Source organism: Rosa chinensis, chromosome 6 (assembly GCF_002994745.2).
Source record: "Rosa chinensis cultivar Old Blush chromosome 6, RchiOBHm-V2, whole genome shotgun sequence".
Lineage (NCBI taxonomy): Eukaryota > Viridiplantae > Streptophyta > Magnoliopsida > Rosales > Rosaceae > Rosa > Rosa chinensis.
The window spans coordinates 53,683,047-53,707,144 of record NC_037093.1 but is presented as its reverse complement, the minus strand read 5'-3'; the positions used below and the strand labels follow the sequence as shown (position 1 = coordinate 53,707,144).

At 37.3% G+C, this 24,098-nt stretch overlaps 3 protein-coding genes, 1 long non-coding RNA gene and 1 other non-coding gene across 5 annotated transcripts; 3 read left to right on the top strand and 2 right to left on the bottom strand.

The window, feature by feature from the left end:
• Positions 1 to 2,424: 2,424 nt before the first annotated feature.
• LOC121049825 lies at positions 2,425 to 3,639 on the top strand. Its single transcript, XR_005801419.1, has 3 exons — positions 2,425 to 2,835; positions 2,988 to 3,046; positions 3,588 to 3,639. It is a non-coding gene; the product is annotated as an uncharacterized LOC121049825 (long non-coding RNA).
• A 1,387-nt stretch (positions 3,640 to 5,026) lies between these two features.
• Positions 5,027 to 9,282, top strand: LOC112173269 (ras-related protein RABC2a). The gene is given in 6 exon segments (XM_024310871.2): positions 5,027 to 5,274; positions 7,805 to 7,873; positions 8,067 to 8,132; positions 8,504 to 8,625; positions 8,880 to 8,925; positions 8,928 to 9,282. Coding segments are annotated over 6 exon segments (459 nt in total). The 5' UTR covers positions 5,027 to 5,228; the 3' UTR covers positions 9,038 to 9,282.
• A 3,115-nt stretch (positions 9,283 to 12,397) lies between these two features.
• On the bottom strand, positions 12,398 to 13,277 carry LOC112174330. Its single transcript, XM_024312071.2, has one exon. It carries the CDS (start codon positions 12,989 to 12,991, stop codon positions 12,554 to 12,556), a length of 438 nt encoding a protein of 145 aa, XP_024167839.1. The 5' UTR covers positions 12,992 to 13,277; the 3' UTR covers positions 12,398 to 12,553.
• A 2,795-nt stretch (positions 13,278 to 16,072) lies between these two features.
• Positions 16,073 to 16,145, bottom strand: TRNAA-AGC. Its single transcript has one exon. It is a non-coding gene; the product is annotated as a tRNA-Ala (tRNA).
• Positions 16,146 to 18,821: 2,676 nt separating this feature from the next.
• On the top strand, positions 18,822 to 21,620 carry LOC112170250 (COPII coat assembly protein SEC16). Its single transcript, XM_024307467.2, has 3 exons — positions 18,822 to 18,986; positions 19,086 to 21,192; positions 21,293 to 21,620. The coding sequence occupies exon 2, from the start codon at positions 19,318 to 19,320 to the stop codon at positions 19,984 to 19,986; it is 669 nt and encodes a 222-aa protein (XP_024163235.1). The 5' UTR covers positions 18,822 to 18,986; positions 19,086 to 19,317; the 3' UTR covers positions 19,987 to 21,192; positions 21,293 to 21,620.
• Positions 21,621 to 24,098: the final 2,478 nt, after the last annotated feature.

Sequence of the window (24,098 nt, the reverse complement as noted above, 5' to 3'; positions counted from 1 at the left end):
AGAAGAAAGTGGGGGAGAAGCAATTTCTGAGATAGAAAAGGACGAGGAAGAAAGAGCTATAGCAGAAGCAGAAGGAGTAGGAGTGGGCGAGTAGCAGTTTGTCTTAGAAAATTGTAAGATGGAGTGATGGATATATATATTAATATCAATGGGAAGTGGGGTGACAGTGATATATATATATATATATATATATATATATATATATATATTATCAATTGTAAGATGTTGTGTTGTGTGTGTGTTCCCAAGTTGGGGTTTGATTTCTGGTGGGCTTGGAGAAATGTGTTTGTAATTGAGCTAAGCCCTCTCTCTACTTACATAACTAACATCATAATTTTATCCACCAATTGCTGATTGCCACGGTATCCCTCTCCCCTGTCCCTGCGCGTTTAAGATTTCAAAACTACTCCTATGTTTCAGGGCAGTTAGTATAAGTTGGAGGGAGACGAATCGATTAGTATTTTAGAAGATCTTGACTTGGCGTGCTAATTTGGAAAAATCCCATGAATCTACTCTAAGTTTCAATTTGGGAAAATCTCATGAATCTATTATAAATTCCGATTTGTGCATTTCGATGGAGGACAATGGCTGACTTGCTGGCGATTGCAGGCTTGCCAATAGCATTAATAATGATTATGTGATTGTTGAGTTTGAAGTGAGTGGGCCTCAGAGAGTACTATTTAGTTAGTTTATTGTTGTTTTACAGTAAATGTATGCTTGTAGTTATAATTTACGGAGTTTGATTTTATGTCCCATCCATTGTATGTTTTGATTGAAAATAATAAAGGTCTGAGGATAAGTCTCCCACTGGGTTTCAAAAAACAATAAAAATAAAATAAAAAACAAGTGAACTTCTAATTAGCCTAGACGACTTTCATATCTTGGATCCGCCACTGAACATCTCTACTATTATATATGGTTTCTATCTTTAATTTGGAGTCAAATGGCTTCATCAAATTTTGAAGTATCGATAATATTTTTACATTACATAATTATCAAATTAAATCAATAAAATATAGGGTCCTTGACCCAAAGCCCTAAAATGAGCAAAAATTATCTCACTTACCCCACCAACAGATTTTTGTTCCCACATACACAATTTCACATCAAATAACCATTTTAACCTCAACTCAATTAAATAATTGCAACCACTGCCACTATCACCACTCTGTGCGGACCTGACTCTCTCTCTCTCCCCAGACGACGAAGCTGGCTTTCTCTCTCTCCTTGTCGCTCCACTCTTCGTCGACGATAGTGTCAAAGGTCCAGGATGCCACTCGTCGCCCTAATGGCACCGACAACCGCCGTCTCCTAAAACTGGTCGATCTCAACTTCTCACAGGATTTTGAGACTCCGGACCGTCAGGTTGGCCGGGTTAATTGGTTTTCAACCTTTCTTCGGCGGCGAGGAGCGGACAGAGTCCGAGATCCGGCTTGAGAAGGATTTGTTGTTGTCGATGGCCCTAACCGACTGGATGTCAGAAGGCATTTTTGTCTGTCGGGTCGACCCGAGACCATTAGGTGGTGAATGTGAGTGGATCGAATGCGGTGGAGCTCCGGTGGAAGCTACCTGAAGGGTACCAAGAAGCTCCGCTTGAAGCTACCTCTCCGGTTGAAGCTCTGGTAGGACCACCGGCAAGGAATGCAGCTCTTGATATGGGTGCCCAGAGCATTTTCTGGGTGCCCAAATCTTTTTTTTTTAAGTAGTAGGGCAGAAGGAAATGAAAAAAAAAATTAAATTCTATTAGGGGGCAATAGACGTTTTGAATTGATGTAATCTCCTTTTTTTTTTTTTTTTCTGTAATTAAAGTTTTATTTGTCTAAATTTTGGGAGATTAGTTCTCATTCTGGCGACTGAAAGTCCTATTGGGGGGTAATACATGGCTGATAGACGTCTATTAGAGGGCAATATACGTCTATTAGGGAGCAATAGACATCCATTGGCCCTCCATTGGGGGACAATAAATGTCTATTGGGGGCAATAAACCTTTCCAGTGAGGTTTTCAGAAAAGTTTGTTGGGCGGTAGCCAGTTACAGGAATCCGGAGAAAGTTCGTCGGATTCTGACGGTCAGTGACCGGATTCCGGCGGCACTACAAGAAATTTGGGTATATGCAACGGGTTTATATGCAAGGAGTTAAAATTCCTTGTATTTGGTTTGATAATACAAAGAATTGTACAAGTCTTTGCATTTAATTTGGAGATAATGCCAAGAACACGTAAACTCCTTGCATTTTGTTTGTTAAAATATAAGAAAAGTAAAAGTCCTTGTATTTGCTTTTCATTTCCTTGCATTGATTGAGCGGGATTTTTTGCGCTCCAAAGGTTCGGTCTAAATTTATCATTTTTAAGATAACACCAATTCTCTTCTTAAGATAACTTTCTTTCTTCATCTCTCCGTTCTCTATTTCTCCCTAAGACTGAAACCCAGATCCGAAAAGCAGAAAATCAGAAACACGCACCAAACCCAAATCTGAATCACACATCCCTTCCCCTCCATCTTCTTCGTCATTCTTTTTTCTCACGCTCTCATATCCCGCTCCATTGCCTCTTAAATCCAATCCAGGCCCAAAAACCCTAATACCCAAAACACAAATCCTAACCCCTCAGCTCCAATACCCACATCTCTTATGCTCTGCTCTCGATTTTGTACTTTTATGTTCTGTGTTTGTGTGAATTGACGATTGTCTTAATTTTTATGAGGTTTGAGTTGATTTTTCGATCCATGATAGATTTCCAAATGCCCGGGTAGAAATTTTGGTTTCCAAATCGGCAAGCTGAGCATGAATCTTATTTTTAGTTCATCCTCGCGACTTTGCTTTGCCTCGTTTTGAAAGGTATTATAATATAACTAGTTTGCTTAGGATCCGAATTCTTATTGATAGTTTGTTGTTTTCTGCAATTTGGATTTTCATTTATTCGGAGGTTAATTTTGGTTAAATTTCAATATTTTTATAGTGATTCTGTTAAGGAATTCAATGGGTTGCAGGTTTAGCAAATAATTGCTAGTTGTAGAGGTTTTGGTTTCCGGTACATTTAGTTAAACTGGTGAGTAATATTGACAGAAATTTGTATATGACTTTAGCATTTGGTATATGACTAGTACATTTAGTTTTAAGGCTGAGTTGTATTTTTATTTTCAGTACCAATTTGGTCAATTTGTCAAGAGACTAATAGATGTTTGGTTGAGTGGTTTTATCAGATATTAATTATAAATAGCATGTACGTTTTGCCAACTAAGTACCTAAATATGTTCATGCCTGGTAGAATGTGGGCCTTTCAATTGGTAGTGAGCCTTTTCTTGTGGGCATCATCAATTGTTTGAAAGTTTGGAATCTGAATGATGACACATGAAAATTGGATGATCTATGCATGTAGTTAACTTTGTTTCAGTAGTCGGATGACTGGGATGTGACTTTTATTATGTAAAATCAATGGTATCAATGAAATTCATGTGTCTTCTTGGCTACTGGTATTGAAAAATTGTCAGCAATGTTAGTGTAGAATTGTCATCAACTTACTTAGTTATGTCAGTTATATACTTGAAATCTGTTTATCTAAGACTGAATTTGGTGGTCTCCTTCCACAGGGTTAGGGATTGTGGAATTTGGCTGGTAATGCTGCTCAGTGCTCACTCTCAGATCCTTTCATTAAGGTATTTGAATGCATTAGGGTCAGTTTACTGTTCTTCACTGCACAACAGTAATTATATGAATGTATTTGGCTTTGAGTGTGAATTGGGTTTTCTTTTCTGTGCTTGTAGCTCCTCATTTGACTAGTTTTTTTTCTTAAGTTATTTGTATGGATTGTTGAGGCCCCCATTATTGTTTCTTTGGTAATCTCATTGTTGAAGAAGCATAATAAGATGACTAAGATCTGTTGTGTTTTGCATATTATGTGTTACTTTCCGTTTGAATTTTCTTGTGTAATTGGAATAGCTGAAAGGCTCGTATGTATTATTGTGCAATTCACAGTTACTGAGAAACACTTCGATTCCAGAAGCACCGTGTTCAAACCTGAATTTCCTCCTCAAGGTTTTTATTTGTGCTATTTTCATTTGGATCCTTAGGGTTCAAAATAATGATAAGTGTAATAACGTTTTCGTGTGTTATTTTATTCTTATTACTGTAAAGTACCTAAATAGGTGTTCCTTCATGGAGCCACTTAATTTTATTTACATGATTGGATAACAAACACTGAAGATTTGTTAGTTTAGGTGCAATCGACTCTTTTCATGTGACTAAGCATCTTTATCTTTCTTAATTAGATTATATGATCATCAAGTTGGAGTTTTCTCTATGGCTTGAATTGTTTAATACAGTTAGTAATTCTACGTTACATAAGCGCTGAACTCTAATGTAACAACCCGAAATTTTAATTATATATTAGATCGTGTGATAATATTTTCTTTACTAGCTTGTGTGTGTGTGTGTGTTCGAGAAGTCTATTACCTATTACATGTAGATTTGTGAGGAAGCTAGTTTTACTCAATTGGATTAAACATTTTCGGATGAGACCTTATAAACCCAATCAATGAATCTCTTATTAGTCATTGTTCGTATCCAAGTGTGAGTAAGTATTCTATTTGGGTGATTATGCAAAGTTAGGAATTATAGGTGTTGTTGAACCTGTAAACTAAGCTAACTAGTAGCTTGAAGTGGCATCACTCAATTTATAGCTCAAGCTCTATTTATCCATCATTAAAACTTCTAGTCTACTGCTATCACATGGATATCCCCAGATTGTAGAAATAAAGCTTATCTTCTTCCTATATGTTTTTATATATAACCTTGGTCATTAAGTTATAAAGGGATAAGAGCTTTCATACCTATCTCTACAATACTTACTGATGAAGGTTTCTATTAAGAGATAGGATTGTATAAGTATATCTATTGAATGCTTAGTGATTAAGTCATTAAGTGATAGGTATGGACAAACACATCTATATGCAGATTTTATTATAATTGTTTTGCTTGATGGCCAAGAACCATACTAGTATAAATAGCAGCTATCTACTTGTTTCATATCCACACTACAATAAGAGAAATAGGAGAACAGAAAGTGAGTGAGGGAGATAGAAAGAAAGGAGTAGGATAGAAAGAAAGAAATCAACAGAAAGGAAAGGAAACAAAAGAAAAGAGACACTGGAAGAAAGAGAAGGACATGTGAGAATGAAAATAGAGAGGGAAGAAGAGAAAAGGAAAGGAGTAGAAGAAAGAGAAAGGAAGGCATGATTGCAAAGATTATTTTCGGAGAATTAGATTTGGGATTCAAAGGTGAATTTAATCCTATAATCTATTCCAATTGTTATTCTTGTTATTATGTTTAGCTTAGCTCTTGTCTAAATGGGTTTAAGTTTCTGCACAATTAGTAACCTAAATGATTTTCAAACAGAATGTAAGCATAGAAACAAATCAAGATGATTAGAGAATTGGTTCCATAAGAATGGGTGTCCTGAGTAATTCTTAGGTTGCTTTTTGGGTTAGATTTCTTATTTTGTCTTAACAACAAGACGTTAGAGTGATCAAAGAACCTATATGCATCAGTTTAACAACCTTAGACTGAGCAGTAATCTCAAACATTATTTTGTAGGCATTGGAGAAAGCTAGAACAAGTTTCTGCATTATAATCATTAGTTAAATTTGAGCAACCATATCCTTTGATCTAGACCTTCTCTTTAGAAACCATTTGCATGTGTTGAAAGCTTATAATGTAAGCTTGATATCTGTACAGTTTCATACAATTTCATGTAAGATTCAGTGGTTAATTTTGAGGCTAAAAACAGAGGTCTGCAATCTGTTGTTTTTGACACAGTTTTCTTTTTACTAAAAACTGTACATTTCGGCTGGGTATTTGAAGTTGGTGTCTTCATGAAAGTTTCAGTAGACATCTCAAAGATCATTTCAGAATTGAAATCTCATGAAAAAGACTTTTCTAGAGTAAGTTATGATTTTTCGAAGCTGAGGGTCTGCATCAGGAAATTCTGCAATTTTCATTATGTTTCTGTTTGTTCCATTTCGTTTCAGTAGTTTTCTGTATTCAAACTTGTTTATTTCGACCACCAACTGAACATAGAGATTCTTCTATTTTTAACAAAAATTGTGACGCTATTTACTGAATTCATATGAGATACTTATGCCATTGTGAAATCAGTTTTCCTTCACATTAAATCTGCAAGACATTTTGGTTGGTTAGTTAGCACTTCAAATGTTAGATTTTAGGTACCATTTTCTTAAGACATAAGCTCGATATTGAAGTATGTTTCTAAGGCAGAATCATAGCTTTGTGTTTAGAATAAATTATGTGCTTATGCATAGGAAATGTGAATTGTACTTTGATATTTACTTTTTATGCAGGAACATGTATCTATACAATAGCTTGAAATCCAGGTAGGGGGATCTGAGAACCTCTACTCAATTGTATTGTATGCATATATGTTGCTTGACATGTTTGTTGTGGAATGAATGAATATTTGATGCAATTACATTGCGAAGTATATGTTATCAATTGATGCATCATCCATTGAGTACCTATGAAGTATAAGGGTGGTGATGGGGATATGTGTAATGTTATCGATATAAGAAAGTTTGAAATTTATCTTTTGCGTAGTTGAGTCCATAACCTCAGCAGGTACCAGATCCCAGGTATGCCCATTGTTAATGCGCAATTAGTATAGGATTGAAAGGGTAATTCGGGACTGGCGAAAGGGGCATGGACAAGATGACTAGCAAAAGAGGGTTAGGGGGATTGATTTTGGGTGGGGGTTAGTTCATATAGTTGAGTACTCTGAGTCACCTTTGTGGTAAAATACATGGTATGGGACATGTAGGCTCAGTTTATTCTGCTGTGTGAATTATCGGGAATAGAACATGCATTCATGCATACCATATAATGATTGTTTGGTTATCTTTTGTGCGAAGAGAAATAGCTCCCTACTGAGCCACAGGTTGAGCTCACCCCTTAACAGTCTTGCAGGTTATTAAACACAAGAACTATGAAGATTAGTGATCGAAAGCAATTAGAGTTAGTTGGAGTTTTGCTTATGTAAGATCATTAATTATTCCGGAAGTGAGTACTCTTAGTGATCTTGAGTTGGATTTATCCTTATACCGAAATGAGAAGTCAATTCCATTATCAAAGTGTCGATTTTATTTTTTTTTTTCTATTCGTTTATTTTTATTTTTACTCACACCTCGGATTTCGGGAAATATTTAAAAAAAAAATTTACCCGGGTTCGGGGCGTGACATCTAATGACTGGCTTTTCCAATATTCTCATAATGAAGCAAGGAAATGGCACTTGAAGGCTCATCTTGCTCCCACCATTGGTAACCCATTTTCTGTATCTTGCTTTTTAGCTTGGCATTTCATTTGCTCTGGAAGAGACCCTTTTACTGCATGTCTTTTGAGATGAACTGTTGGATCTATCACTGTTAATTTGGTTTTGAAATTTGAATAGCTAGCTTTTTCTTTGTGATGTATGGGGTTCTTGTGTTTTGCTCAGTCATAGCTTTCTACATTTTCTGCATGCTTTTCTTCTTGTGATGCAACTCAGTTAGCAAGAACTGAATAAATGCATTTCTGACTCAGAAAAAGGATTAGACTTTTTGTGATCTACCAAGGAGGGGACCTGGAAAGTTGGTAGCTTTTAGTGTTTCATATGTACGTGAATTCATACTTTGGATTGATTGATCGACACAACCATTCTGATACATTCAACTTGTACAAGTATTAGAATTTGTGATTGGATTGATTGATACAACCATTCTGATTCATGCATTTGATGGGTCTTGCTCCCATGATTGCAGGTGTGGATTTTAAAATTAAGCTGCTTACTGTTGGTGGGAAGAGAATTAAGATGACAATTTGGGATACAGGTACTGCATGTGGAACTGGTGTATTCTTTCATTCTATGATGCAATTTTGATTATGGCCCATTCTACATTGGATGATGGGAAAAGAGTATAACTCTGTTAAGGGACTTCAGAGCTCACACCCTTATTTCTAATGATTTAAATGTTGAAGTTTAATGATGCATTGTTAATATGACAAATCATTTTGTTATTGCAGCTGGACAGGAGAGGTTCAGAACATTAACAAGCTCTTACTATAGAAGTGCCCAAGGAATCATTCTCGGTACGTTCACTTTTTCTGGAAATATCTACATTCACAACTCTTTATTAAAGGAAAATGGAACCAATATCCATCTAGCAACTACAGAGCAAGTTCTAGCATTTCTCTTGTTAGTGTTCATTTTTCACATGTAACTATTATCTAAAGTTTATTAAGCGTATTGCATGTGAAACTATGAGAAGGGGAGAATAGAGTTTGAGTAGTTCTATATAACTACTAATAATTTTGAGTTCTTCAAGTATAGTACATTCTCCCTTGCCTTCCAGCCTTTTTTATCAGTATTTTGAATTTATAATCTGAAGTTCTCATAAAACCTTTACATACTATAGTTGTCCGATTTTGACTAACAGATGATTTATCTGCTTTATTTTTAGTTTATGATGTGACTCGGAGAGACACCTTTACCAACTTATCAGATGTATGGGCTAAAGAAGTGGAATTATACTCAACTAATTAGGACTGTGTCCAGGTGCTTGTCGGAAATAAAGTTGATAGAGTAAGTTTTAGTCTCTGTATCTGATCCTTGAAAACTTTATTCTGAAAATGAACAAGAAAACAATGCTCCTGACTATGGATCATAGTATTGGAGTCTTTTTTCTCTCTAGCAGTAAATAGACAGCCAAGAATGCCTTACTATGTAGTAGCATGCTCTTCATATATGTCACAAGATAATAAGATACCCCTCAATGCCCTCTTCTTGTTGTCTCAATTTCTTGGATCATATTAAAAAGAAGTTATATGTAATTTCAGGAATCTGAGAGGGCTGTGAGTAGAGAAGAGGGCATTGCTCTTGCAAAAGATATGGATGCATGTTTCTTGAATGTAGCGCCAAGACTAGAGAAAATGTGGAGCTTTGCTTTCAAGAGCTAGCATTAAAGGTACTTCGAGGGGATCTTGGGAGTAGATGAGATTGGATGATTCTCCCCACACCAAAATACACTCACCCCAAGCTTCAGTGATTTGCAGTTTTACTAATTTTTGTTCTGGTGTCTCTACTTATGTATATGTATCTTGATTTTGCTAATCTTGTTATAGCTTAGTAGCATCAATTTTTTATGTACACTTTTTTTTTTGGTCTGTATGTACAGTTGAACTAATTGTTTTTAATTCAAGGAATAAAAAAAATTCCAGAATGATATTTGTGGTAATTTTTTTTATTTAGTTTTCCTTTTTTTTAAATTTTTTTAATACCAAATGCAAGGAATGATATGTAAGGAATTGTCCTTGTATATCAGTTAACCATAGTTAACCTCAGGTGTTAAATTCCTTGCATTCGAGATGAACAATTCCTTGCATTTGTGAATTCAAATGTAAGGAATTTTCAAGTCGTTGTATTTGCTCTTTTGCAAGGGCCTCTTTGCAAGGACTCAAATGCAACGAATATTCCTTGCATTTGGGTTAACGCAAGGAATTTTTAGTTTTTTACAAGGAAAAAATTCCTTGCAAAAGGCCATTTTTCTTGTAGTGCGGCCAGTGACCGGGCTTCGGCGAAGTCTCCTATTGTTTCTCTCTCTTCCATTTTTTTTTCTCTCTCTCTCTCTAAGTAAGATGAGGGTAAAATGGTATTTAAAAAAATAAAAAAATAAAAAAAATCTTAATGGGGTATTAGGGAAGACCTTCTTATAGTGTTTTGGGTGAGAGGAAATTAAAAAAACTTAATGGGGTAAGTGGGAAAAAAATCTCTAGAAATGGAGTAAATAGATAAATAGACATAAGTGTAAGATTGAAAAAGTAACCAAACTTTCACCATTCTATGTCTCAAAAAGAAAAAAACAATTATTGTTCTTTTAAGTCGACTCTTTTTTCATTAACCTCACAATATCATCTGCAAGAAATGCAGGCACGTTGCGACGACTTTATAATTGGTTGTAGATAATCAAAATTATCTTTGATAACGTACATTGAATCAATATAAATAACCAAGTACTCTTCAAATGAAGCACGAAGCAAATGCTTCTTCAAAAAGCGCTCCAAAAGCATTTAGAAAAAGCACTTGGATATATACTTCAAATGCACAGATGGAAGCGCTTATTAGAAAATGAAGGCCTACTACAAACTCACTTTGGAAGAACGTCCATGCATGGTTTATTAAAACACGTTTATGACATTGATACCACACTGTAAATTGAAATTTTGAAAGTTTAAACTTAGGCCTGGAAAGGAAAAAGTGGAGTGCAATGAAAAAGAGATCGAGAGGTATATTAGAATTTCCTGGAGATAAAAGTTTTGTGGCCATTTGATCTGTAGCTCTCTAGCTAGCTAACTTGTCAATTCATTGAGAAGGATAAGTCATTTCTAGATTAGGGCGTGGCATGCACAATTCCTGGCGAGGTAATGGAAGCAAAGTTTAGGACCCACGACATCTTTCATCGCATTCTACAGCAGAATATAAGGGAAAGAAAAGAACAAAGAACAAAGCTTTTGATACAAATAACCCATTATTCGATCCATCTCCATCAATCCAAAAAAATGAGTGAAACAAAAGATAAGGATGAAATCATCGACGAACTTACCAAAAGAGAAGGTGGAAGCAAATTATATGGCATGGCCTTCAGTAGCTTAGCTGGTGGTAAAGTTAATAATTAGTCTATTTAAGAATTTTGAGTGAGAAGATTAATTTTTTTTTTTTAGGGGATTGAATCAGGTTCCATTAATATAACGATCTCTCTCGGTCAAGTTAGAGGAATTCGAAAATTTCTCATATTACAACTCAATGCACAAATCACATTGCATATGGCAGAGCCAACAAATAAAGTAAACAAACCAATCTAAAAAAGAAAATATAAAAAAACAAAAGTAAAAACTCATACACCTATCAAACCCTAAATCAAAGCCGTTGACTTGACAAGCGTTGACGCCTAAGACCCTTTTGGTGTACATCGCCACTCATCAACCAGCAAACAGCTTCAGCCGAGGGAGATCAAGGTGAGAGAAGCAGAAAAAAGAAAAAAAAAAAAAAAAAACTCAGCTACCTCCCAGCAGATCAATCCAGGCCCAACGGCCCATTAACCTACAACCCACGGCTCAGCCCAAACCCTAGGGTTTCCAGCCGAGAAACCCGGAGCGCAGACCCTACCGAATTCAGCGCCACCATTGCCAGTCCCGGCCAGATCTCATCACCGTCATGGAAGCCATTTCAGATCGAAGCAGACCCACCGTCATTTCCTCTCCCTCCAAATTGACGTGAAAATGACCTACCAGAAAGACATCGACCCTTCACCGATCTGGTGGCAGCCGCTGTCCTCCACCATCTTCAAGACTCGAGGGAAAACCCTGACCCCCGACCTGGAAATCAGAAGGTCAAAACCTTCCCCTCAAAATCACCACTGCTCCAATCCACGACCACAAGCCCAGATTGAAACCAATCAGTCCACCGCCGCCGAACAAAGTCTGGATCAAACCCAGAAAAAATGGTCAGAGATGCCTCCAAAACAGAAACCTCTCCCCTCAATCACAATCGACGCAGAGAACCCACCCTGCGCCGCTTCATGATCGCCACCTCACCTGAAGAAAAGTGCCGCCGCCAGTCGAATCCAAGGTCACTCCGAGAAACTCGGAGACGCCCTCGACTCCTAGAGATATTCAAAGTACATTTTTTTAATTAAAGACATGAGTGTGAAGATTTTTTTTGCTCTTTTCTTCAACAAATTCACGTTGATAGTGGAATTGTACGTGGACTTTGACAACTTTGTTACTCAACAAATTCATTTTTGATTTGATTTTAGAGTGGGATATTTGAACTTAGAATTTCGTTCATTATTGTGACGAGAAATATCATTGAACCAACTAAATTTCGGTTACTCTAACAACTTCTCTTATAGTGTAATGTGAGTGCTATACAAGGAATACATTAGGTAGCTTTCGTTATTCTTACCTTTCAATTCCTTACTTAAATTTTGGTTTATTGAGCCTTTGAAAATAAGTGTGTTCTGTCACTATGATAAATCATGGCAAAATCTGCTAGAGGTTTATTGCATCATGGAAGACCCTTAATTATGCAGTCCCTAGCTAATATTAGGAAAGAACAAAACAAATCCACCTCTACATACCTACAAACATCAGTTCATCAAGGTAAACAACATAGGCATTATTAATGCTGGATCGATGCTAGCTCGCTCAGAATCTCAGATTTGTCTGTGAAATAAGATAATTCCAAAACTGTCCTCATACATGATGTTCATGCATGATTGGAAAATCACAGAGTGAAAAAGCAACAAGATTTTCTTTAGAAACATCTTGATAATATGTTCTTGATACACTAAATCCAATAACATCAATTTGTCAGTCAATTAACACGGTACGTACGTACTTCCAAATTGATTGACAGGATTTTATGGTAGCTAGATCGAAAACATCACTGTATAACAATTACCCTAACATTTTCATCTTGTTCTTGTTCCTCTCGCGTGCTACGATCACCGTGATCATGAACATGCATGGTTCTTTGGAATAGTGACAACCAGTTCTTGACCAGCGTACGTCGCATTAGCCAACTCCGGTCTCATCGAAGGCGGGAGACGAAACCTCCACTTATCGAAATGACCCCCGACGTCGTTCACCTCCGGCGAAAAGTCACCACCATTCATCTTTTGTATCACAATCTTGGTCACCCCCGGATAGATCTCTATCGCGTTGGCCCTGACAACCTCGTCGTGGTATACTTGATGACCGGCTGTCACGGGCACGGAGAACCGGAAAGAGTCGGAGGTTTCTTGGACGGAAACGTCGGCGCTGGACTGGAAAGGAAGCTCGAGAACCTTGGCGAACACGTGAGGGAGTCTCCGGAGCTTCTTCGGCGCCGAAGATGATACGACGTTGTACGAGGTGCTCCGCTTGCTTAGGGAGGGATGGACCTTCTTCATGGTAGTGATTCCACAGAAAGATTGTAATAGGTCAAGTGCGAGGAACTTATTCTGAAAACGAAAACAGAGAGAGGAATTTGCCTTTTTGTTTTGCTTTTGGAGGCTTGGATCGAGGTGAGAAGAAGAAGAAGAAGATGGAAGAACAAGAAGGCCGGGAATAAAGCTACAAATTTTCACAGAGAATTTGTTCGTTATGTCACTATCCAAGTTTCGAAAAGAAAGTGCCCTTAGATATTGGGCCAGTGTCAAGCCCAATGTTCGAATCCACAGTTAACTTTTGTATAGCCCAATGTTTGAGTTCACTCCTTTAGGGGAAGAGTAGCTTCAAGCTAGTTCGGCTAAGCGGCTTCACTATTTTTTTTTTTTTTAAATAAAAAAACTCTTAGCCGATCCCACTTTTACATATGTCTGGAAGAATCGAATTCATAACTTACCAACAGATCACAGCTCACCGACAAGCCGCTTCAGTATCTAAATTACCTTTTGTTCAATAAAATACTTTGATATAAAATTATTTATATAATGAACAATTTTGACAACTATAGCTGGCGAATTAAACATCTTTCATTAGTCATTATGACACTAAACCAAGTGGATAGGTATAATTTTTTAGTTAATTTTTTCTCATAGTTATTTATCAATGCGTCTACAAGAGTCCAAGGCCAGTTACGTTTAAAAAGATGAAAACTGTTTAATGTCAATGCAATTGAAGCTCTCAAAACAAACTAAATGAAGCTCTCAAAATTAACTGATTGAGTTTCTTTCTTTCTACAACCCAAAAAGACTTCAAGATATGAAAGTGTAATTCTAAAAGGATATAATAGTTTTTCTTTTCAAAATTTAACCGATTTTAGCCTTCACAGGCACTCAAGTGCACGAATTTTCCTAACCACTAGGGATAGTGGGGTGGTAGAAGGTCCCAATCTGGAACCCCTAGATCTGGCTTTTGAATCCCCATGAGGCTTTGGTGGCCAGCTAATGAGTGCTTAATGCCCCCTGGCGTTCGGAAGAGATTAGCCTGGCTCTGTTGGGATACCCCCTGAAGGATGTGTGTGTTGCTAACTTTCTAACGCTAACATCTCCCAATCCAAAAAAAAAAAAAAGTGCACGAATTTTCCTTATCGGACACTCATTTCTAAAAAGAAAAAAGATAAGTGATTTCAAATAACTCAACGATATTCACCGTTGGTCATATAATGAAAATTATATACTTCAAAAATCTATTTATTAATTAAATTCAGAGTTATTATCATTGATAATACATGAAGTTATCATCATTCATTACATATATCGTACGTAACTTACATTTTGATCAAGTCCAATACCTAAACTATTAGATATTGTTTCAAATGTTACCTATAGCAAATTTACATTAACCTAAAATGACACCATGCCTCTTTCAAAACAAAAAATGACACCATGCCACATAAAATATATGAGCTCTCGTTAACGTGTGTAACCATTTAAAACATGACCTGTAGATTCGACACTCATTATTAAAAAATTTCTGCCGGCTATTGCCTGTGGAACCTGACCTAATAACCCGTAGACTTGGTCAATGCACTGTTTTGTAGTCAAATATGGATGGAGACATGGAGTGGTCAAAAATGGGGAACCTTGATAGGAAATGGGGTAGAGGCGACAAAGAAAAAAAATGGAAACGAAGAACTATACATAAACATTGCCGATTCCAATCATATGCGACCAATAATTCCGAAATGCATGTTACAAAGAATGATTATACTCAAACAGTCGAACGGACACATAAGGCCTCCTAGCATTGTGGGTGGCAGCCCCACTCTGACTGAATCGTTAGCAAGTCTCTTGTTTTATATATTTCTTGTCAATACCAAAAGTGGTCGATCATAGAGGGATTCGTAAGAACAAGTCTTGTTTGCTAACTACACTACAAAACAGCGAATATGTAATAATTTTTTTTGATTTTCACATTATATAATGAGTCATTGAATGAATATGCATGCAATTAAGAGAATAATGGATCAAAAATAAAAATATTATTTCCATTCTCAAGTTGGCCAAAATACATAATTTTTTTTTTTTAAATTAATAGTAATTCCATTAATAAAATTTTTGTCAAGAATGCTATTATATATCCACCCGCTGCCTCACAATGAACATAACAAGGCTTTGTGGTGAAACCATAGTGATACATAGGATAGACCAACTATATTCGAACTTATCGCTCACTTAAAAGCTAGCCTATAAGCTATGGATAGACCAACTATATTCAAACTTAGGGCCCTATCCTTGTTAGGTTAGATTACGTAATGAGCCACCACGAGGAACACCACCACCATCATTACCCAATGCGGTCAACTGGAGCCCTCAATGAAACCCAACAGGAGAAGACCCAACCTACCAGGGTCGATCTCCATCGCACCAAGTCACCACCAAACAACTCCGCTGCATACGCCTCCATCAAAGCCATCACCTGTGCTTTGCCCCTCGACCCACCATGTCGCCATCGATCCCACATGCCACAGCACCCAACAGACCAAGATCCGTCAGTGATGCCGTCAAACTCCAAGCAAAGAGACAAAGTGAGAACAACTATCAACAAGCCTTTGAGGTCCGTTCAGCAGCAGCCCTGACATTAAGCGACTAAGGCCGACATAGATGCTAGACCACCACCGGACGAGCGTCGTTCGAGTACGCTGGAAGATGCGCTAGGGTTTTGAGATAAAACTTTGAAGAGAGAGAAAGAGACGGAGCCTCTTTTCATATATAACTTACATTCCTAAAATACTGAATATAATACACAAATTGACCTAATTAATCATTTTCATGTTATACCCCCGTCTTGATCATAGAATAGATGAAATAAATCACAAAGTCAAGTTTCGTTCAATAATAAAATTTTGTTTAACTGTTCGGTTCATCCTTCATTATCTGAGACCATATCCCTCCCTACATTTGACAAAATAGGATGGATTGAGATGATATTTTGTCTAAATTTATTTTTTCATTTTCCTATTGCTGGGAAGACACAAAAAAACCTTTCAATGGCTATTCCCACTTGTTTTCACAGAAGGAAAAAACAATAACAGAAAAACAGAAAAATGGAGATGCGGGGTATCGATCCCCGTACCTCTCGCATGCTAAGCGAGCGCTCTACCATCTGAGCTACATCCCCGTTCTGCTAATTTCATCAATGACGTCATAGAAAGTTTACAAAACAGTGTTACAATAAAGTAATTTTGTTAGGCACCGCCTTTGGGCGTGCAAAACTAAAGCGAAAGGAACGGCAACGTTTTTGGTGCTTTTATAGTTTCATCTACTTTTCAAAGGCAGCAAGCAAAGGCAAAGATGCCCTTATTAGCTGGGGTCTGGGGAAGGGGGAACAATATTAATTTAATAAATATTTAAAAAAATAGAGGCAACTTGATGTTACCGACCCCGAAAATACGGACACCTGTGGGTCTCTCTCTTACCCACTACCCGACAAAAGTCTCCCCCAACGAGTCTATTTTATATCTCTCTCTCTGTCTCCCCTCTTTATTCTTCAATACTTTATGTCACGATATTTTTCACATCCTTTGCATGACTTGGTGGATCCGGTTTTGTGGATTGTAGTGACGGAAGTGCCCCAATATGACCTCAGTAAATGGTGCGGTCAAATTTGGGAATCTGAAACAATCTCAAATACGCTTTCATCCCTGCGAGTTAAATTATTTTAACAATCCCAAATAGAATAATAATTTTAGACAAATCATTGGCTCTTTTTTTTTTTTGAATAAATAAATCATTGGCTTTTATCAAAATGGAGAAAACTAAACAAATAAATCATTTAAATTATTTTATCAATCTCAAATCTCAAATATAATAATGTTAGATAAATTGTGCGTTTTTATAGGAAAAAAAAACAGAAGATAAATAATGATTTACTTTCTCTAAAAATTTGAAAGTATGAATGTTTGAGGGATAAAATTAGTAAGTATTTTCCTCTACTGTTTTTGAGAATACGATCAATTGCTGCCCCATACAATTCATTGATAGTCTTTAGTAATGAAATTAAAGTATACTGTGATTAACGATCCAGGATAAATCACTAATCTTTTAAATTTACACCGACATACATGTAAAATTAAAAAATGTGAAGTCACATAACCAATCCACCATTTCATTTTCTATAATTAAGCTGAATTTAATAATTGTTAATATCTTTTTAGCCTCTTAGAGTTTGAAATGTGGCACCTATTAGTAGAAATAACCACCTAATGGTTCATACGTGAGGCTAAATACTAATCAATTCATCCACCAGTTGTCTTGATATATAGAACAATGTCATTTATACTTAACTATGTTGATAAAATAATTATCCATTTTATACTATTGGTTGCATTTGAGGTCAATACATCAATTAATTTGTTATCTCTATCGATAGAGTCTAATGACCCCAAAATCAATTAATTTAGACTAGCATTTTTTTTTCTTTTTCTAATTTAAGAGGATAAAAGGATTTCACTCCTATCTCCATGATAACTCGAACTTATGACCTTTATCTTAGGTAGTGGGTGCTTTAACCATTAAGCTAACACCACAGATGTTCTGCATGTGCAAGTTATTATTATATTTTTTTCTTCATAAAATAAAAAAGAAAACAGTTGGTTATTGCAGAGAAAAGAAAATGAGAAAGAGAAAAGTGAGTTGTGGGTACTTTTTTTAAAATTTTTTATAATAAAAATATATTTTGTAAATATCTTAATTATCCTTATAATTTAATTAATTCTCAAAGTTTATTAATCTTCTAGGATCAATTTTGTTAAAATTTTAGATTTTGACAAACAAATCCTCTTTTGTTGTTTCCTTGAAGTCCGAAGTGATTTTAAGGACAAAGTGACTCACCCAAAACATGTTTGATCTCTTAATTGAAAAATATATATATATATATATATATATATATATTTTAAGTAATGTGAAGCAGCGACGGACCTAGAATTTTATTTATATGGAGCATGTCATATTCTCTTCATTTTAAGCTGTTGTCGGGGTATATATGTTAATATTTAAGCCAAAATTTTGTTTGCTATCTAATAGATCATCAATTAACTCCACTACAGACAAAAACTCAGTGGGCACATGAGCCTTCACTTGCCCTCAGCTACATCTGCTAGTGATGTGAAGTATGTCATGAAAATAGTAATTTTGATTATAGAATCATGAATGCATCACTACGAATTTAGTTAGCTTAGTCAAATTAGTTAGGTCTTCGAGAAAAGCGATTGCAGGGATGGAGTAGGTAAGTGTAACCATATTAATGGAGTGAGTAATAGAAAATTTGTTCAATTTCTAGCGTCACTTTGATATTAACAATTATGTCAACAAAGTCCATATTTGTACGCGCATAATCAAAAATTCGAATGACCAAGTGTCCAATTACTTGTATTGAATCAATAGTCCAAATAAAAAGTGATAAAATCATACAAAATTTATTAACATATAAATGCTTTCAGATAAAAAAAAAACACAATTAAATGAAAAATATTTAAAATCCCCGTACGTTACACTTGAGAGTGTATCTAAACGTAAATTGTGCTCAAAGTGATCTTACATTCTTACCAATGTGCAAAGCCAGAAACCAAGTTAATGTACAAACCAATTTAGTTAATTTTCTGAAAATTAATTGCGAGGGGCAAAACAGACAATCCAGTCTCACCCTTATCCCTCCGCAGTCCACACCATTCCCCAGAAAGGGGGGGGAAAGGGGAATATTGAGATGGCATTTTCGTAAATTCATGAAAAATGAGCCCCAGTTTGCCTAACCAATAGCAGTAGGGCAGTACACCTGTAAATACGAGTGAGAATTCATTTCAGAATTGTTCACATCTCTCTCTCTCGCTCTTCGCTCTGGGCTCAATTCCCAATCCCTATTTTCACTTCTGAGATCCCCAAATCTCACTCCCTCTGATCGAACTCAAACCCACCTCCGTCTCCGTCACCGGAGGTCCTCGTCGTCGTCTCGCTCTTCTTGTTGGTAAGTTCATCTCTCACAAAATTTCCATTTCCATGGCTTCTGAAATCGTTTTCAGGCTGAAACTAATACATGGGTTTCATCATGTTTCGGATTTTACAGTGAGATTCAGAGGGTTTCGCCGATCTGAATCCGATTCGGGCTGGATCATCAGCCTCGCTAACAGATCGCTCTGTTCTATTAGAGCGCATTCGATTTGGATCGGGAAGTTGAAGTGAGTTGACCCTAAAGCTGTGGCCTGGGGTGAGAAAATAGCTGCAGATCTAGTGGGTAGGTTTCGGAATCGGACTAACATAAGCGAGTTGAGCTCATTGAATCGGTGGATTTTGTTGTTATGGAGACCCTTCTTGTTGTGGAGCATAAGAACCAGTACTACAGCCGGGTCAAGCCACATGGGCCAGGCCGGGTCGGACCCTCGCCGTCCAAGAGCTTCCGAGGGATCAATTGCCGGACTTTCCAATCCGGCACAGGTATACTACCAACCCCTCCTCCATTGAAGTCGTCTTCTACTAGTACTAGTACTAGTACTAGTACTCCTGTTTCGAAAAAACCATGCCCCCCTTCTGCTTATTCACCCAAGACACCTACACCTAGTGCGGATTCACAGATTGATGCTAAGCCTAAATTTTACTCTGACAGTAAAGCTGTGAGTAGAAGCAATGTGAGAACCAACCCAATTCCTATCAATGCCCGAAATCTGAAGAAAGAGAAGCCTTTTAATGAGAGTTTTTCATTTTCGGAACTCTGGGCTGGTCCTGCTTACTCAAACTCTCCCCCACCTAGTTCTTTGCCAATACCCAAATTTTCAGTTCGGCCAAAGAGGACCGTGTCGCTTGAATTGCCTAGCTCAGTTTCTGCTATTGAAATGCACCCAATTGCCAGGTCTGCACCCCCGTCCCCGACCAGAGAGCATAGCTCTTCCAAAAGAGATCTCTTTTACAATGCTGACTCAGCCACTAGGACTCTGCGTCGCATCCTCAACCTGGATGTTGACGACGAATGAAGGGCAGGGAGCACTAGGCTCCTGTAAATAGTTGTTGTATATATAGTGAATAAAGTGGTTGGTAGTGTTAGCTCTTTGTTATGTTTATACAAGTAGCAGACGTGGTTGTTGCTGGGGTGGTGTTCTGTTGGTTAGTGGAGGTGTTTTGAAGTGGACTTGCTGTACTTGGTTGGGAGATGAATGCTAGTTTGGAAGGATTGGCATTGTATCTGTTAGTTGTTATGGTGTTAGCTCTTTGTTATGGTTCTCACAAGCGGCAGGCGTGGTTGTGGCTCGTCAATGATCTCTGGGGTTTGAACTATGAGTACTGGTGTTTGAAGTGGTCTTGGTGTACTTGGGTTGGAAGATGGAAAATGGGCGTGGTTTTAGTAGTTTGGGATACATGATATGGATGGGATTCGACCAAGATTTTATGGAAGCAGAAGGGAGATGGTAGTAATGTTGTGCTTTTGGAATTGAATGGTTGCCTGCACTCTGGCATGGGATGGAACAACTAACTAGTCTATGGAAGCTGAGGAAAACCACATTCTACTTCAATTTGAAGTTGTGACATTAACTTGTCAATGTAATATCCTCGTGCAGATTTGCTAACTTCATTTTAACCCCTTTTAGAACTAGATTTAGGCCTTTAGTTTTGGTTACTATGTATAGTGTAGAATGTCTAGTGGTTTATGGATACAGATTTCTGTAGGTTTCTTTTCTATTCTTGGTTTTCATCTTCCTTACTTTTCAGTTTCCAAGTTAGTGTCCTTATAAATAGTCTAACATTGGTCGGTAGCTTTGTTCCTTAGTTCAGCGTTCCTCAATTTCTTCCTTAGGTATTCATCCTCTTTCATTAATCTCTTTGCTTGGTCTGTCTTGCCTGAATTGGCTGCTTTCCAATCAACAACTCTCACCTTCTTACTGTTGTAACTTTCTTGTTCTTTTAGTTACAGTCCGACTCCTTTACTACACTCTGATAAAGGGTGTTTCCCCTTTGCCCATCTTTTCTGTTTTTTGAAAGAAAAGAGGAAAGGGGGTAGTGATTGTTGTTCTTCCCTACTTCTGCTTCGATGCTTCTGTTTGTAGAGGTCAATCTGTGTTTCTTGGTCATGTAAGATTTCCTCAGTTGAAATCTTCTGTTCTTGCAAGTGAATGGCGCCTTATTCTTGTATTCATATCGTTTCAATCCTCAGAGATTGTTGATTTCGCCAAGCCAACAACAAGGTAATACATATTTTTCCTTTTTTTGTTTTCACTAATGCTTTTCATTGTTCTATTGTTTGGTTCAATAGTGACTTATTTTTCTCATAATTATGCGGAGCAGGTGCTAGTCGGAAAATCAGAAAGGCTGTTTTGCTAGCAGTGAGATTCTCCAGTGAATCTAGTTCGTTATATGTAGTAGTCTCTTGAAGGAGTCAAAGTGGCGTATATCATCATGATCATCATGATGTCTGTGTCTGATGTTTTGTGCTGTGTTCTAAGAGTCCATTGAATCCAATGGAGTGATATGTAATGTGTAGCCAAAAGTTCTGATCACATTTTCATTTTATGTTCTGTTTTCTTGAACTCCAATGTTATTGTACTTGGTTGTTACTTATCAACAGTGTTTCTATTCACTATTTAATCTACTACTGTTGTCTTTTAAATTCTAATGGTAATTCGTTTCATTGATATTGATGTATGGCCATGGTTTGTGTTTGTGATCAATGTCGATGGAACATGGTTAATCTGCTGATTCGTTTAAAACAAAATATGGTAGCTGATTTTTGGTTGCCGTTTGTGATCAATGTAAATGTCACATTGTTTATCTGCATGGCTGAATGGTTTTAAAACAAAATCTGGTAGCTGATCAGTTTCAAGGTTTTGAGTTCTACGTGTGCCGTTGGGCAACTGCATATGCATCTTCTCTTCATACTGGTGCAAGAATCATAATAATTTGAGTTATAAAGCAGTCTCTAATCGAACCCTGCAATGAGGAAACTCATTTCTAAACCATCCGTCTTATACGTTAGCCAGGCAAACTTTATCAAATACATGCTGGCATCCTCCTCATAATGTGAAACATATTAAAAGATATGCGGCTTGGTGTGAAGCAACTCTGCAAGCTGGAGTCGCTGCAATTGCTCGTGATAGTTTTGGTAATATTGTTGCTGGTTCAGCCAAGTTTATGTTGGCTCCTTCTGCTGTGATTGCTGAAGCTCTTGCTCTTCAAGATGGATTGGTCCTTGCCCTTTCAGTTCCTAATGAAGTTATTATATCTTCAGATTCTCAAGCTTTAATCTCCTCTATTCAATCCAATTCTTCTTCACCAGATTGGAAAGCTTCTACGGTCATCTCACAAGTCCGGTATTTTTCATCTTTAACCCGGCGTGTTAGCTGGAACTGGTCCGGCAGAAAGGCAAATAGAGCAGCTGATCATATGGCTGCTATGGCCTGCAGACATTTGTGCCCCCAAACTGGGTCACTCGTACCCTTCTTCTTCCTTCTTTAGAAATTTTGCTTCAAGATAAATTGCCCTGCCCTCGCTGTTCTGAGGGCTTTTCGTATGGGCTGCTTGTTGTTTTGTTCCTTTTTTTTTTTTTTTTGAATTAATGAAAATTTCATTGATGGAAAACTCATGCCAAGAAGGTCATTATATACCCATCCACTGACACATACCAATGGCCAGATAAGACTTCGTGGAGGAGCCACAGTGGTACATAGGATAGACATACTATATTAGAACTTATCGCTCACTTATTTAAGCGAGCCTATAACTATGCAAGACATTTTCATAGTTTATAGGCTAAACATAAAGAAAAAACCTATATCTTCTCCTTGCCCTTTAGACTAGGGCTTGGAGGCTTACCCGAATACAGAACACTGGGGACATCTTCAGCAGGAACCTTTTTTGCTTTAGGAGGATTTTTGTTCTTGGCTCCCAATGGCCTACCTCTCTTCTTCTTGCCTCCAGGAAGCTCTACTTTGACCGATTTAGGCATCATAACCTCCACAGGCACTAGCAAACCACCTGGTGTCTCCACTAATCCAAGAGATTTTGCATTAAACTTTGTAGGGAATTCAGGCATCATCACCTTCTTTGAGGGAGCAATAGGGCTAGTTTTACCCTCCACTAAATCCGACATCAAAAATTGCAGCTTCTTTGGAGATGGAAGGGGACGATCCCTCTTTGCAGACTGGTCAGTGTCCACGGGTACCAGAGCCAAAGCATTATCCTCATTAGCTTGTTTTTCCTTTGCATTATGAATAACAATGGGCTTGCGTACCTTACTTGTCTCAGCCCCTCCAAAAAGAGACCTTCCCACAGGGGGAAGAATGGGGGTAGTAAGACCTTGGAAGTGAATTAGACTGTCCTTGAATTGATTTACTAGAAAACCTAAAAAAGGACAAGCGAGATCCAATTTTCTTGCCGCCGACGAAGGAGGAGCCATGCTTGTTGGCGTGGTATCTTCAGCCTTACATGCATCGCCCGTATGATACACACAATGACAGGTATTGCATTTGCCCACCAGATTCTCAAAAAAGAAGTGAACCTCTTGCTCAATCCCCTCAACAGAGGCAACGTTGGCAATAGTTTTCCTCTGCTCATATGTTGGTGGTAGAGGTGGGGCCGGCCCGACCCATTTTAAGCGGGCCTAGTCGTACTTTGTGCCGTGTTTGGGCCGACCCATTTATTATCGTGCCGGGCTCGTGCTGACCAATTTACTTAAACTTTAAGCCCAGTCCGGCCCATGGCCCGAGCCCATATTGTGCCGGGTCAATAAACGGGCCGTACTCGTGCCTACCCAATATAAAGCACTATTTTAAAATCTTAATTTGAAAAAAAAAAAAATTATTTAACTATTTAGAAAATTAAAATAAATTAAGTTCTACAATATTTTTCTTAATCTTAGCTTTTTAAGATTAGTTTTCTAATATTTTTTATATTCCACTACAAGAAAGAAAGAAAAAAAAATAACTCAAAATATATTGCTTGTAGTATATTATTGTGAGATTAATCTTTATTAATATAATGAAGATTTAGTATCATATTATTTTTTCCTTCATTCTATAGTTGTATTATTATGAGATTAGAAAAAATACTTTATGTCAAAACTGTTTTAGCGAATCAGAAATTGAGAGATAATCGC

Excerpts from the sequence above, each read along its gene's own strand:
- LOC112170250 (XM_024307467.2), top strand. The coding sequence starts at position 19,318 with ATGGAGACCCTTCTTGTTGTGGAGCATAAGAACCAGTACTACAGCCGG.
- LOC112174330 (XM_024312071.2), bottom strand. The coding sequence starts at position 12,991 with ATGAAGAAGGTCCATCCCTCCCTAAGCAAGCGGAGCACCTCGTACAAC.